The sequence below is a fragment of the Eublepharis macularius genome, chromosome 9 (assembly GCF_028583425.1).
Source record: "Eublepharis macularius isolate TG4126 chromosome 9, MPM_Emac_v1.0, whole genome shotgun sequence".
Taxonomy (NCBI): domain Eukaryota; kingdom Metazoa; phylum Chordata; class Lepidosauria; order Squamata; family Eublepharidae; genus Eublepharis; species Eublepharis macularius.
Window position 1 is genome coordinate 94,630,247 of NC_072798.1, and position 15,702 is coordinate 94,645,948.

Sequence of the window (15,702 nt, forward strand, 5' to 3'; positions counted from 1 at the left end):
GTTTCCCAGGGTGTGGAATGCTAATGGCGGGAGGCTTCACTGTATCCTGAGGTTCTTTTGCATATGGATTGGTGCTTGATGTGCTAATCTTCTCTGCAGGGCTATTGTCGGGTGTGGAGTGTTTTGTTGGCCTGGTGTTTTTCAGAACTGGAGCCCATGCTCTGTTCATTCTTAAGGTTTCTTCTTTCCTGTTGAAGTTTTGCTTATGCTTGTGAATTTCAATGGCTTCCCTGTGCAGTCTGACAAAGTAGTTGGAAGTGTTGTCCAGTATTTTGGTGTCCTGGAATAAGATACTGTGCCCTGTTTGAGTTAGGCTTGTCAGTTTTGATGTTGTATCCCTGTTTACCAAGGTTCCAGTAAAAGACACTATTGCACTGATTAATCAGATTTTCCCAGAGGATGTAACAGCCTTATTCCATCATTGTCTGACAACCAGTTACTTCCAATGGGACAACGAATTCTATGAACAGATGGATGGGGTGGCCATGGGGAGCCCACTCAGCCCAGTTATAGCAAACTTCTACATGGAACATTTTGAAAAAACAGCTCTAGAATCAGCACCCCACAAACCCAGTGTATGGTTCCGGTTTGTGGATGATACATTCATCATTTGGAGCCATGGGGAGGAAGAATTGAGGGAGTTTTTGAATCATCTCAACAACATCCACCTGAACATACAATTCACAATGGAGAAAGAAAGTGAGGGAAAACTCTCATTCCTGGATACCTTGGTCATCCGCAAAGCAAACTTTCAGTTAGGTCACAAAGTCTACAGGAAACCAACTCACACTGATCGGTACTTACACAAAAACTCCAATCACCACCCCCGACAGAAAAGAGGCATAATGAAAACATTAGTGGATCGTGCAAGACGGATATGTGAGCCGCGCTTTCTCAATGAGGAAATTAATTATCTAAACCACGCACTTCAGGCAAATGGCTACTCCAGAAATGAAATCCGAAGAGCAATCAAACCCAGGATGAATCAAACAACCAAGGAAAAACAGTCACCTACAGGAAAAGTGTTTTTGCCATATATCAAAGGAATTACTGATCAGATGGGAAAGCTTATGGAAAAGCATAACCTTCAAGCAGTATTCAGACCCACCCGAAAAATACAACAGATGCTACGATCAGCAAAAGACAGCAGAGACCCCCTCACCTCTGCAGGAGTATACCGTATACCCTGCAGCTGTGGACAAGTTTACATCGGGACCACAAAGCGTAGCATCCAGACAAGAATAAAAGAACATGAAAGACACTGCAGACTTGGACAGCCTGAAAAATCAGCAGTGGCTGAACATAGCCTAACTCAAACAGGGCACAGTATCTTATTCCAGGACACCAAAATACTGGACAACACTTCCAACTACTTTGTCAGACTGCACAGGGAAGCCATTGAAATTCACAAGCATAAGCAAAACTTCAACAGGAAAGAAGAAACCTTAAGAATGAACAGAGCATGGGCTCCAGTTCTGAAAAACACCAGGCCAACAAAACACTCCACACCCGACAATAGCCCTGCAGAGAAGATTAGCACATCAAGCACCAATCCATATGCAAAAGAACCTCAGGATACAGTGAAGCCTCCCGCCATTAGCATTCCACACCCTGGGAAACTCTTACAGAATGACTCAGCTCAACCCCACCCCTCCTGAGTAGATACAAATGACCTACATCTTTTCCACACTGTGACACTGAGAGATCTCTGTCTTTTGGTGCTACACCTCTGAAGATGCCAGCCACAGCTGCTGGCGAAACGTCAGGAACTACAATGCCAAGACCACGGCAATACAGCCCGGAAAACCCCCAACAACCATCGTTTCATTAGTTATTTGTATTGACTATTTGTGGGACCCAGCTTGTTTAGTGTATCAAGGGAATGGTCCTAGAGATCGTAAAATTTTGTTCACTGGGTAAAGCCTATCTGGTCTTGTACTTACGCTACCACCAATGCTCTTGGTCATAGCGGTATAGAGTTGTTGTTATTATTGTTTGGTCATATAAAACTATGCCACAGTTTAATACTTTTTAATACTTTGTAATAATTTACGTTTTAAATCATTTTATTGCATTGCTTTTGCTTTGTGAACGTCTTCTGAAAAAGCAGGCTATCGCTTTTCCAAATAAATAAAAATCCTGTGGAAATAGGCAGTGTGATAGCTACTTTGGAAAATTAGTTGTGGAACGAAGTAAAAACTGCAAAATCAGTTAACGTAGCTGGTTGCTCAAAAATACTGTAAAGCATTTTGTGCTGTTTACAAATGACTCGGGCTACATTGCTGGGTCCTAAATACAGAGCTTGCTTCCAAATACATGTGCTTAGTATAAAAAAAACTTATAAAGAATAGGTCTATTCAGACATTGTGGGTATTCTTATGTTGACAGTCTAGTAACATAATCACAAGAATCTAGTAAAGACAGGGATTTTAATCCTAAACATAGTTACTCTGTTTAGTACTACACAATTAGTTTCTTTAGCAACTAGCAGATGTTTTATCCTTACGGACAGTTGCGAAGCTGCCAAACAAGCAAAAATAATAAAACAAGCAAAGTTTTGTTCAGATTGAAGGGGAGAAAAACTGATGAAATTAGAACCCTGACCAATGCTCTTGTTTACTGTGCAACACCCCATCTTTTCTCTCGGTCCTGTAGGGTTGGAAAACATCACCATTCAGCTGAATCTGGAAGCCGAATTCCATTTCACTCATCTCATTATGACCTTTAAGGTAAAGAATCCATAACATTCTCTCAATTCACAAATGAGCATTGTGCAATCGGGTACAAGTTCTGGACGGTTGTTAGAGGCTCAACAAGTTATTTAAAAATAAGACCAGCAACAATCCTGATTTCGAGGGGCTGTTCTTTTTTTTTCTCTTAAAGAAAAACCCATTAATACTGGAATGCAAGAGGGAAAGCAGACGCTACAATCGTTAGGTTTGAGATGCAGTTTAATTGTCTTTTTTCGTAGATAAGCCTGGTATGAGTAATTCCCAAACACTTATAAGGCAAAAAGATTTCATGTTCCTTCCTGTTTGTTCTTTGTAACAGAAATCATGAGTTGGCCTGTTTTTGAAAGTGCTGCATTTCAGTTTAAGTGCAAGTTGTGTAGGATTTGTTTTCTTGCTAATGTTTGTTTATTGAAAAAAGTTAACCTGCCTTTCCTTCATACAGATATCCGGTGTGATTAACAGTTACTGTAAAAGCAATTTTATTTTAAAATGCAATAGAAGATAGGTCAGTTAAATCATGTTGAATTTCAACAGCTGAACGAAATTTCAAGAATGAAAATAAAACTGCTAGTCAGCTTGTGCTAAAACCCCATACCCTCCTAAATAACCTTGTTCTTGCTGCTCTCTGAAAGGAAAGCAGAGATGAGGCTGGGTAAATCTTCTGTGGGAGGTTGTTCCCTGAGAGTGACACCAAGACCGACACCAAGCCCTATCCCATGTCCACTATACCCTGATGACGTCAAACACAGGGCAAGGCCTCCCGCTGACACATATAAACCTTTTTGGAAGTCATCACAATTCATAGGCAGCAACAAGAAGATGGCATGAATATTTCTTGAAAACTGCTTTGGAAGTTGTGTCCTCTTTTCTCTCGTGTTACTTGAAATTCTTGAGTTCAACTTGGAGAAAGTTTGATGTGCTGAGCATCGTAGGACTGCATAAAATTCAGTGTTGCTTAATGGCAAATCCTAAACAGAGTTACACACCTGCTTAGAATGATGTAACTCCATTTCGGATTGCGCTGCAAGAGTGCCTGATTTTTTTCTGTGCTGCTCACGTCAGTCCAAGCCTTTGCAGTAAGATTCTTTAAGTGGAAGACAACAGAAAAACTGGCTTTAGAACTCTTTTACATTTGGCGACTGACATCATTACAGGGAAAATGAACATCTGTATACAAAGTACTTTTGTTTCCTTCTCAACAGATGTCCTGGCAGGACAGATGTACCATATGGCTTAAAATGTATTTTGTTGGGGTGATACATCATAGCTTGGCTATACTGAGACTTTATTCAGAAAATCTCTACTGGGATTGTATTCATTAAGGTTAAATTCATAACTTATGTGAAAGTAATTTGGAAACTAAATTTTGGACTCCGTGAGAAATTCTTTTCAATAAAGAACATTCTCAGTATAAATAATAAGCATCTAATACTACCAGAGATAATGCTACTCGGAGAGAATAAACATTTTACTTAATTATCTATCTTGTAGCTGATTCATCAATCAAATTTAAATTTGTATCCAAAAATACATTCCTAAAAGCTTAATATAAATATTTAAATTTATGGTGCAGTCCTAAGCAGAGTGACTCCAGTCTAAGCCCATTGATTCCAGTGGGTTTAGGCTAGAGTAAGTCTGTTTAGGATTGCACTGCTAGATTTCCTTCTGCAGACTCGTACAAAGCTGTCGGATCACATTTCTTCTTAGCTTTCCAATGTAATAGTTCCAGTTAGAATATTCAGGGAAATTTCAGTTTTCATCTGTTTGTCTATTATTATGCTGATATTTGTAACCTGTTTTTCTCCCCAAAGTGGCCTATAGAATCCTTCCTCCATCTAATACTTATAACAACAGTCCTATGAGGTAGATTATCTTGAGAAACAAGACTGGCCCAAGGTCACCCAGTGAGTTTCTAGAGAAAAACTGGGGATTCAGAGTTGATTCTCCTAGGCTCTAGTCCAGCACTCTAACTACTATACCATGCTGGCAGATTGTTCACCTCCCTCCCCCACCACCTCTGTGGGTTTACAGGGCTTACCAAGCCCTTATGTGGTTTAGTCACCATGTTTTTAACTTACTATTCCTCCAGGGAGCTCAGGGTGGCATACATGGTTCTCTCTACTGTGCCTGAGGTCTGTTGGGCTGAGAGAGAATGACAGGTCCAAAGTCATTGAGAACATTATGGCTGAAGGGGGATTTGAACCCAGGCCTCTTCCTTCCTATGTCGTGCTGAGTTCTTTACAGCAGCTTATATATATAGTAATGCATAACTTCAGTCTGTTTCCAGACTCACAGCGCAATCCTATGGCCGGCCCCAACGCCGACGCGGCTGCACTGGTGGTGTGGCGGCGCCGCCGGGCCAGATCCTGTGCCAGCAAAGTGTGGCCGCAGCGGCGCCCGCAGCGGCGCAGAGATGCAATTTTGGAGAACCAGAAAGTGTTGTGGGCGGGTCTGATGCACGGCCGCCGCCAGGCGCAGCCAAAGGGCGCTGTTCCTGACAAGCGTCAGGGGGAGGGGCCAGGAAAGGCGCAGCCTATGGGCAGCACGCGATCCCGGCCAGGCCCCAGAGCAGCAGGCAAACCGCGCCCATGCCGGCAGACTGCCTCGGCTCGTGTGTCGGGCGGGGCTCGCAGTCGGGAAGGAGAGGGGTGGGCGTAGTCTGAGAAGCCTTTCCCCCGTTTGCCCAATGTAGCACCAAGTCCGTGGCGGCCGCATCCAGAGAGGTTGGCATGGGACTGGCAGGCGCCCTGCCATGAGGAATCCAGGGCAGCAGCCAGTCTCTGGCAGCAGGGGACAGCCCCCAAGTGGCGCCGAAGGGGAGGGCTGGCCTGAGGCCGCCACCAAGAGGCAGACACAGCGGGCCTGCCCCCTCGTCCCCATCCCAAGGCAAAGAACACAGACACCCATTGCACAGAAATCAGCCTTTATTATTATATCATCCCACCTCCCCCAGCAGACGTGAGGAAGGGGAGGCGTGTAGGAGAGCCGTCTGTGCAGCAAAACACACCACCCCACCCCCAAGGCGGCAGCGGCGGTCACCGGCGAGGCCGGCGGCCGGACCCCCTTGGCCGTCCACGGGCCCGGCCTCTCACACGCAACTGGGCCCGAGGGAGGGGTGCCTCTGGGGCGGGTGGAGCTGCTGCAGCGGGTGGGGCCGGAGGGTCGAGGATGGCGACGAGCCGCCCGAGCAGGGCTTCGGCACGGACTTGAGAGGCACGGACCCCTTCCCCCACTTCCAGTACCGCAGCCATGAACTCCCGGCCGCGGTTGTTCGCCTCCTCCCATGCAGCGTGCACCTCTAGCCGCTCCCTCTCGATCGCCGCCCACATTGCGGCTAGTGTCGGGGGAAGCCGCTGGGAAGGGCGGGGGCCGCGAGCCCGTGCGCCTGGAAGGATCCCCTCCATGGGCCCCTCCCCCTCAGAGGCGGAGCCAGGTCCTTCCCGCACACGGCCCATGGCACCCGGGGGCGGGGGGGCTGGAGGGGATGGTGCTGCAGGCTGGGACAGCTCCTCGAGCGGCTCTGTCGATGAGGTGTCCTGAACCGGCGGAGTCCCAGGGCCACCTTCACCCTCCACCGACACAGGGAAGCCGAGCGACTGCAGGAGAGCCGCTCTGGCAGCAGAGGTCCTCCGGGAGGGTGGCAGCTCGCGCAGCTGGGCAATCACCTCCCCGCCTATCTCCAGGCGCATGGTCCCTGCTGGAGCGAGACATGGGTGGGAAGAGGCCCCAGGGAGGGAAGAGCAGCGGCCCAACATGGGCTGCCACAGGCCACCGAGCCGGGCCAAGCACACCCATTCCAACTGCGGCCGCAGCCCCTCGTCTTGAGACCGGTCGGCGCCATGAGTGGCCTTGGATGTGTGGCCGAGACCGGCGGCCGAGCCGGTCCCTGGCCCCACCAGCAGCAAGGCCACAGATACATACCGTGCTCCGGATCCATGCCCCCCGACGGGCCCGGTTGAGGCTCCTCGTCGCTGGCAGCAGGGGCTTGCTGTGGCGGTGGAAGGGCTGCCGGTTCCTGGGCCCCGCTCTCTGCCAGGGGGGGCACAGACTCCGCTGCCTCTGCCTCCGCCTGGCTTGGGTCTGGACCCTCAGGGGCCGTGCCTACTCACGGGAGAGGCCCTGTCACACATGTGCCACGATCCATACGTCCCCCCCCCCTCGCCTCCCTGAATCCACAAATACTAACCGGGCAGGACCTCAACGCCCAGGCCGCCCACCACCGCCTCCGGGATGACCGCTCGCATGACCGCCTCTGGGCCTGGGAGCCCCTCGTCAAGGGCCCGCTCATAAGGAACCCCCTGAGACATGAGGAGGCGCACTAGTTTGCGCGCGGGCCCGAAAGAATCATTCCAGCGCTTCATTGCCGAGTGAGCAGTGCGGGGCGCGTTGCCCACAGCCGAGACCCTGTCAGCTGCCATCTGCCAGAATGCCCGTCGTCGAGACCGGGACGAGGCGCCCCTGTGCGTGCTCAGGGCGACCTCCGCATTCTCCACCACGAGCCCAAAAAGCAGCACTCTCTCGGCCTCCGTCCAGTTTGCCTGGCGCTGGCTTCCGCCGCCACTAGTGCTCTCAGCAGACATGGGGGTAGTGCCCGCTGGAATGTCCGGTCTCCGAGATAAGTGGTGGGAACCAGCCACCTAGTCATGTGCTCACCCATCCCCTCGGCAAGATGGAGGAGGGCACAGGGGGTGCAGGACCGGAAAGGGTGGCTGGGACGGCCCATGCAGCGGACAGAGGACCTGCTCCTGAGCACCACTTGCAACGGGCCGCTGAGACCGGTAGGCCTGCTGCTGTGCGTGGGGGGGGGGGTTCAGGGTGCTGGAACTCAACCTGCGTTCCTTCCAGGCAGGACCTTGATCATCCCCGCCTGGTGCCCGCCACTGCCGCCGCGGCTCCCAGCCATCCGGACCAGCCACCTCCTGCCAGCCGTGTTTGTCCGAGCGGCCCTCAGGCGGCGCCGCCTCAGACGCCGCCACCGGTTCCAGGCCAGGGTGCCATCCCTGCTCCTGGGCGACATGACTTGCCTGGACCGCTTCCGCCTGGACAGGGCAGCCATACAGGCTCTGTGCGAGGAGCTCGCGCCCGCCCTTCAGGGGCAAGCTGCGGCTCCCCGGGGCATCCCCGTCCTCCAGAGGGTCCTGCTGTCCCTCCGCTACCTTGCGACCGGCTCCTTCCAGGGAGTCATGGCTGAGGCCTTGGAGGTCTCCCAGTCATCCGCCAGCCGCTGCCTGCATGCCTTCCTGGACGCCCTAGTTGGTCGGATCCGCGAGCACATCCACTTTCCCACCTCGGAGGCAGAGTTGGCACCCATCCGGGCTGGCTTCTCCTCCTTTGCAGGCTTCCCCAATGTGATTGGAGCAGTCGACTGCACGCATGTGGCCATATGCGCTCCCAGAGAGGAGCCGCAGGTCTACAGGAATCGGCACCGGTTCTACAGTATCAACGTCCAGGCAGCCTGTGACCACCAGGGGATCTTCACGGACCTCGTTGCCAAGTTCCCGGGAAGCGTCCACGACGCACAGATCTTCACCACCTCCGGCCTGAACAGGCTCCTGTCATCATGGCCTGAGGGGAGAGGCTGGCTCCTAGGTCAGGAGTTGGTGGGGGAGCTGTGAGGGGACGGGGATGGGAAGGGAGATCCTAACTCCGCCTCCCCTTGCAGGTGACCGTGGCTATCCATTGCTGCCTTACCTCCTGACGCCATACCCTGCGGATGAGCCCGCCGACAGAGCCAACTACAACCAGGCCCACCGGCGCACAAGGATGGTGATCGAACGTGCTTTCGGTCAGCTGAAAATGCGCTTCAGATGCCTCCATCACACGGGCGGCCGCCTGGCCATGCAGCCGTTCACCGTCGCCAAGCTCGTGGCTGCCTGTGTCATGCTGCACAATATTGCCGTGCGCCAGCAGCTCCCCTTGCCAGCCACAGAGGGCCCAGGCGAGGACCCCTGGCTGCTGCCCGCCGGTCGCCTTTCTCCTGACGCCCCTGCAGAGCCCCAGGAGCATGACCGAGCTGTGCGAGACAGGGTCGCGGAGCACCTGTGGCATGCTGCGCGCTGAGGGCCATGCCTGGCCATGGGGGGCTCGGCCGGCCAAACACTCGCCCTTTACGCCCCTATGGTGTCCCAGGCGGCCCCTCCGAGTCCCCGCTCCCTCAACCCCTGCATGTAGAGAGCATGGGAAAGCCGCCCCGGCCAGCAGCCACCGCCCTCCATGGACGGGCTGCACGGGAAAAGCGGTTAACGAACTTGGCTTTATTCCCAATCGATTCCAGGGCCGCATCAGGCGCCCAGAGAGCAGCTTGCCAACCCAGAACCCCGGCCTCAGCAGCCAGGAGGGTGAGGGCTAGGTAGCGCGTCGGAGCAGGGGGAGGCCAGCGGCCCCGCCACGGCATCCCCGTTACAGAGCAGGGGCCCGGCTGGGGTCCAAGATGCCTGTGCCTGGGATGGCATATCGGCAGCTGCCTGGCCGTCTGCGGGGACGGGCTCCAGCTTCGGCCGCTTCCTGCCAGGCCCCTCCACTGGGTCACCCTCTGGGTCTTCAGCGGGTGGCGGGTAGCGGGGTGGAGACCAGGCGGTGAAGCCCCTCCCAAGTTCCTCCTCATCTGGCGAGGGGCTCCGGGCGGGCGCCGCTGTGGGGGCAAGAGGTGGGGGATGGGAGCGTCAGGGCCCCTGTGGGCTCTGGGCTTGTTGTCGCGGCCACAGGCCGCCCCACCCCACATGCCCGTGCCCCTCCTGTTGGCGAGACTCACATGGTGCCGCTGCCCGCGCCTGCTGGAATGCCCCGTGAACCCGGTCCATGGCAGCCATCCACCTGTCATTGATGGTCCCTGCAGAGGGGGGAGAGAGGGAGGGGGGCACCCGTTGGTGGCAGCCCGGCATCTGCTGTAAGCACCTGCAACCTGCGCCTCGACGGAAGTGGCTGGGATGCCTCCGGGCCCTTACGGCCTGCCCTCTGTGGCAGCGGAGGAGGCTCCCTGGATGGCGCCGAGGACCCTGACTTACTGCGCGCGGGGCCCGCAGCCACCTCCTCTTCCAGGACGTCATGCTCCACCTCGCACAGCGCCGTGTCTAGCCACGCTCGTATGAGGTGGGCCTCCTCTGCACGGCCAGGGAAGAGCTCCTCCAGGTAAACTGGCCGCGCAGTCATCGCACCCTCATCTGCCAGGAGGTCATTCCCGGCTGCCTTGGCAATGAGCTGGGCCCCGAGCCTGGCCGCCCACTGCTCCCGCCACCCGTCGCCCTCCATGCAGCCGGGACCGCTGTGGGTATAGTGTTTCTGTGCTGCCCACCGAACTACACCGCCCGCCGGCATGACCTTGGAGGGTCTGAGATGTAACAATTCCCTATCTTCTGTCTGGCAGCTGCATAGTTCATGGATAGGTTCAGCACAGGCCCCCCCCCGTCTCAGACCTGTGGGTTGGAGGGGAGGGGGCCGTGGTGGTTGGCTTCCTATGGCCCCAGGGCCCTCTTCCCTTGCGGGGATGCTGTGCTGCTCAAGTGCATCCTTGCGGGACGTGAACCCTTGGGCCTGGCTGTACGTTGCGCCGTGGGACTGGGAATAAAGCTCATCTACACATGGACCCGTGTCTGCCTGCGATACTTTGGTGAACTGCCAGCCATATCCTGCCCTGGCACCATGAGCGCATGACCAGGCCCGCGGTGACAGCGCATCCCTTCCAGGGGGGGGGGCTTAGGATGCACAAGGACTGGCCAGGGGCCGCTCTGGCATGTCTTCCATATTGCCCTAACGCACCTGCCCTGCCTGGCATGCCGCCCTGAGCTGGGGCAGTCACGCAACCTGCCATCGGGGGGCCCTCCCGGGCCTGGGGTGGCCACCCAGCCTGCATGGCCCGGCCGGGGAAGGGGCACGCTGTGGCAGCCAGCCGGGAGGCCTCGGGCTCCCGCATTTTAGCCACTTTGCGCAGCTGATGCGCTCTTCCACTGCCCCTGTGGGCGGGGCCAGCGGCCTTCCCTGCAGGATTGGCGGGGCTGGCAGCCTCGGAGTGGTTCCCCCCCCGGCAGGGCAACGCGAGTGGCCACAATTGCTGAACGCAGGAGACGGCGCCGAGCCAGGGCGGAGCCACGCGCAGCCTCGGACACACCCCACCCCTCCCAACAACCATGGCCTGTTGGCGTGGGAGGCTGGCAACTGCTCCACGGGATTGGATGCGAGGCAGGACGCCCTGGGGTGGAAGGTGTTGGAATGACCAATGGGGCTGCTGCAGACGCCCGAGGGGCTGGACCCACTCTGGGAGGCGGCCGCTCATGGGACTGTGTTGCTGGGGCTGCGGCTGCGATGGGGGCGACCCTCCCCAGGCGCGCGAGACCTCCTGCCCGGGATATGGCATCCGCCTGCCACCACCCTGGATTCTCCATTGGTGGGGGCTAGGGTTCCCGCGAGTGGACCGTTTCCCCTGCCATCTCCCGCCCCCTTGCAGCGGCAGCTCGCACCACCCTCTCCCTTGCTTATCGGGTGCCAGCTATTCTCCCCACCGGGGATTGATCCCCCTCCCCGCTCACATGCCCCGCCCCAACCCTCTACCTGGCCATAGATGCAGGGGGGTTAGCCGTGTTAGCCTGTGGTAGCGAATTCAAAAAGGGTCCCGTAGCACCTTTAAAACTATCCAATTTTATTGTGGCATAGGCTTCTGAGAATCAAGTTCTCTTCGGCAGATGGGTGGTACAGACACTGGTCAAATACAGAGGAGGAGGGGGGGGAGGAGGAGGGAGGGAGGGGGCGGGGAGGCAAGACGGGGTGTGTCGGATACATTTGTGGCAATGTGCAGGTGGGGAGATGTGACGGGAGTGTTGGGGGAGGGGCGGAGGACGAAGTCAGACTCGCAGACACAGAAGACAGTGGTTGTACATCTCGTTTTATTGCACTGGAAAGAGCGGGCTTGCGTTTAGGCTGGCGAGGGAGCCGGAGCATTCCACACAGCCCTCCTTCCCGCTCGGAGGGGCGGGGCTGGGATGCAGGCCGCGGCGCGACGGTGCTTCCTGGGCTGCAGCCAACCGTCCGTCAGAGATGTTTGGGGAGGGCGGGGCGCGGGGGAGCAGCCATGCCCTGGACGTGCCTGTGGGGGAAAAAGACACGTGTGGGCTTTGCCTCGTTCCACTGGCAAGGCAAGCCCCACACTCCGCCATCCGGGGGGGGGGTTGCACATGGTCGAGGGCAGCAGCTGATGCCTGACGGTCTGGCGAGGATGCACTCAGCCTTGGGAAGCCTTTACCTTTATGGGAGGGAATGAGCTGGTCACAACAAACACCTGGCCACATGTGGTTTTCGAGGCGCCTGCCTCTGAGGCAGCCAGGGGCGGCCATGGTTGCCCCCCACCCCTGCTGGGCCTCACCCAAAGCGGCAAGTGAGCGGGTGGGTTCAGGTGAATGGGCGGTTTGCACTAATCTGCGGAATGCCCCCCCACCTCCTCCTTACCTGTCAGCACTCCGTCGGTCATCACCAGGTGGGAGCGCCAGAGTCAGGGCACCTGCAAGGAAACTGGAGAGCATGCGGTTAATTTGCAAAGTGTCATTCCCTTCTGCCACGGAAGGGTTAGTTTGTTTTTGTGCTTAGTTAGAAGCAACTAGCATGCATCAGTTAGCTGTTGAGTCATTCTTTCTATCACGGTAGAAAGAGAGTTAGGCAGACATTTGCACCTCTTCCCCTTTATGCGAAGTTCCCCAGTTTTTCGCAAAGTCCCCCGAGTGCATTCTGCGCCTGCCAATGTGAATGCCCTCAGCCCGTTTCGGTTTTCAAAGGGGCAATGCCACTCAGCAGACGGGCAGAGCCTCCGGCCGAGTGCTCACTTACCTGGGGGTTTGGGCGGCGCTGGCCGGATGTTTTGTAGGGCGCGGTCGCAGGTGATTGGGTGCAGAGAGGGGGGCTCGTCCACGCCGGGCGCGCACGCTGATTGGTCCCCGGGATAGTTCTCATCCTATGCTCCTTCGGGCCATAGGGGCGGGGCGGGACGCTCAGAGAGGGGGCTGATTTTTCGCCGTTCCATGGACGCCTATGGGCTACGCCTTCTTTTTCCGTGGCGTAGCTTTTTTGCGCCGCTGTGGGCGTTCCCGCTTCTGGAGGAGCTTAGGGAGCGGACTAACTCCGACCCCGCCTTGCTCCCCGCCCCCCCCCCTGCGTCGGCGTAGGGCTCTACGCCACTCCTGCGCCGCCGCCCGGGCACCTGTGGCTTGCACCGGTGCTGGCCCGCCGGCGGGCCAGCGCCGCGTCCCAGCGCGGGCGGAGGGCCACTTACGCGGGCGTACGGGCTAGATGCGCCCTCGCAAGCCTTAGTTCGGTTCCTGTTCACTTTCCGTGCCCTTCTTAGGATTGGGCTGCCCGTGTTTTTTCATGGCATTTCCCCTTATCTAGCAAATTTGTCAGAATAACAAAAGAATATTCAAGGAGTGGAGGAAAGACCCCTAAATCTTACCTTTTAAATTCTGGAAGTGAAAGAGATCAAGTGAGAGACAAGGACATGGTTGTTTTTTCTTATTGCTATAGGTGACAGTGTCTTATTGACATACTCCATACCATATGCCCACAGTTATGTTTTGCCATCAATTCTGAGAGACTGACATTACTAAGGTAGTTTGTACTGCCCTCACTTTAAACTTATAGGCACTTGATCCATCAAGCGGCACTATTCTTACATATTTGGGGGATTTTGCTGGGGCAGGTGTGCCTTGCTGCTTGTACATCCTGAGTGATTAAATAACATTATTAACATGCTGATTGGCCCATGGATGCCCTGACCTGGTTGAACACCTGCAGTTACAAGAGGCTTATTGTTATTTTCAACATTGGCAGTAGATTGGCATGTGTAGTCCACATTGCATAAAGTAAGGGGGAAAGGTGAGGAAAATAAAGCAGAATTGGGGGAAATTCGAATAGAAGTTTGCAAGTTGTTTTGAATAACCTAATGTCCAAACAGTAAGCAGTTTAAAATTCCATCAGACTCTCTGTTGCTTCTGATTCTTAGACGTTTCGCCCATCTGCAATGCTGATTGAAAGATCCTCAGATTTTGGGAAAACTTGGCAAGTTTATAGATATTTTGCCTACGACTGCGAGAACTCCTTCCCAGGAGTTAACACGGGACCAATGAAGAAAGTAGATGATGTCATTTGTGATTCCCGGTATTCTGATATTGAACCTTCAACTGAAGGAGAGGTTGGTAGTTTTGTTTATGATGGATCTGCCTTATGTGTGATGTAATTTCTGTGCTACTTATGAATCCACATGTTTGTTCCAGGTAATTTATCGTGCTCTAGATCCTGCTTTTAGAATTGAGGACCCATACAGTCCAAGGATTCAAAGTACGTATGCGATTTCCCCCCTTTCCTTTTAAATTTGTAGTAATTGCACAGACGACTTTGCAAGCGTTCCCCCATACTTCTAAGAGGTGTACCCCTTTCCTCTTGCAGATGAAGAATTAAGACTGAGATACAGTGACATGTTTAAGACCAGTCAATAATTAGTTGACTGGGTCGACATTTCAGTGCTGATCTCTCACACTCAGGTTTTAACACTGCCAGCACAGCCTCTCTCTCTTACTTTATATATCATAGAACAATGGTGCGATGTGCTATCAAAATTTGTACTCCTGCGGTGAGGTGTGGGCTGGTTTATTTCCTTTCTTTAGAGTGGTCCTCATATAAGCTCTAAAATGTATCTGATTGCCTTCCCATTGATCTTCTTTGGGGGGGCATAACATGCCCCCCGAAGTCCAATCTCCCTGAAACTTGGGTGGTCGTGGGAGGAGGGTTGATAGAGGGTCCCCTGAAAATTTGGTGTTATTAGGGAAGAAAATGACCCCCCAGGCCCCCAAATAGCTGGGAGCAGTGTTTCTCATTGGAAACAATGGCCAAATCTTCCCTAATAAACCCGAATCAGCTTAAAAACCCAAACCTGAAGCGGCTTGCCACTTTGGGTTTTGGGTTTACCCAATTTTTTTTCCTGCAATGGGTAAACCAGAAGCAGGAAACCCGAATCTTTTGGGGTTGCACACCCCTAGAAATAACTCCTCACTATTTCAGAAGTCAAGCTGAAATACTAATACATATATATAACAATAACATTCTATTTATATACCTCCTTTCAGGATAACTTAACACTCACTCCGAGTAGTTTACAAAGTATGTTATTATTATCTCCACAGTAATCACCCTGTGAGGTAGGTGGGGCTGGAAGAGCTGCGACTGACCCAAGGCCACCCAGCTGGCTTCAAGTGGAGGAGTGGGGAATCAAACCTGGTTCTCCAGATTAGAGTCCTGCTGCTGCCCTTAACCACTACACCAAACTTGCTCTCATGGAATCAGCTTGTCTGGGCCCTTTCATACTTCTCATGTTTGGTTGTGCCGTTCTTTTTAGTCTGCACTGTGTCAAAATGCATCAGGGTTGATGAGTGCTGGCGCTTTCGTCATTGATGCCGTCATTGGTGATGTCAGAAAACCAGCCCTTTCCCTTTATTTTTTGGCACACACATGCATCGTTGGAACACTAGATCAATCAATTTCCTAGATTTCTACCTTTCAACCCACTGAATATTACGGTGTTGACATATTATTAGTCTAAGGGTTATTATTGAGTAAATTCATATTTTTGTGCGCTGGCTGGAGCAAAATGCCCTGTAGCTGAAATACTCATACTTCCAACTAAATTGGGCCCTTCCGTTTCAGTGCATTGTATTATAGGTAAGGTTGGTGAGATACTTCCTACTGAATGACCTCCATTTTAATTTATTTGTTTATTTGAGCCTGTTTCTCTCCCGGAGGCTTTGGTTTATTAAAACTCACATAAATTAAATATTTGCTTACTAATTTTCATTTGTATAGCACATAGCTTCAGTCTGCCTATTGATATTTTCAAGCCAGGGCTTTTATTGATTTTCCAAGAGTATGGAAAGCAACTGCTTGTCTGTTTGTGGTTAGCATTTGAGCAGTATGCTTGTTATATTGTTAACAAAACCTTATT

At 53.6% G+C, this 15,702-nt stretch overlaps 1 protein-coding gene across 2 annotated transcripts in view; it reads left to right on the forward strand.

The window, feature by feature from the left end:
- Positions 1 to 15,702, forward strand: part of LAMB1 (laminin subunit beta 1) — a 103,449-nt gene that overhangs the window by 17,114 nt on the left and 70,633 nt on the right. For both annotated transcript variants that reach the window (XM_054988318.1, XM_054988317.1), the window contains 3 exons: positions 2,656 to 2,729; positions 13,711 to 13,899; positions 13,982 to 14,045. In XM_054988318.1, coding sequence (XP_054844293.1) covers positions 2,656 to 2,729; positions 13,711 to 13,899; positions 13,982 to 14,045 — 327 coding nt within the window. The remainder of the gene's footprint in view (positions 1 to 2,655; positions 2,730 to 13,710; positions 13,900 to 13,981; positions 14,046 to 15,702) is intronic.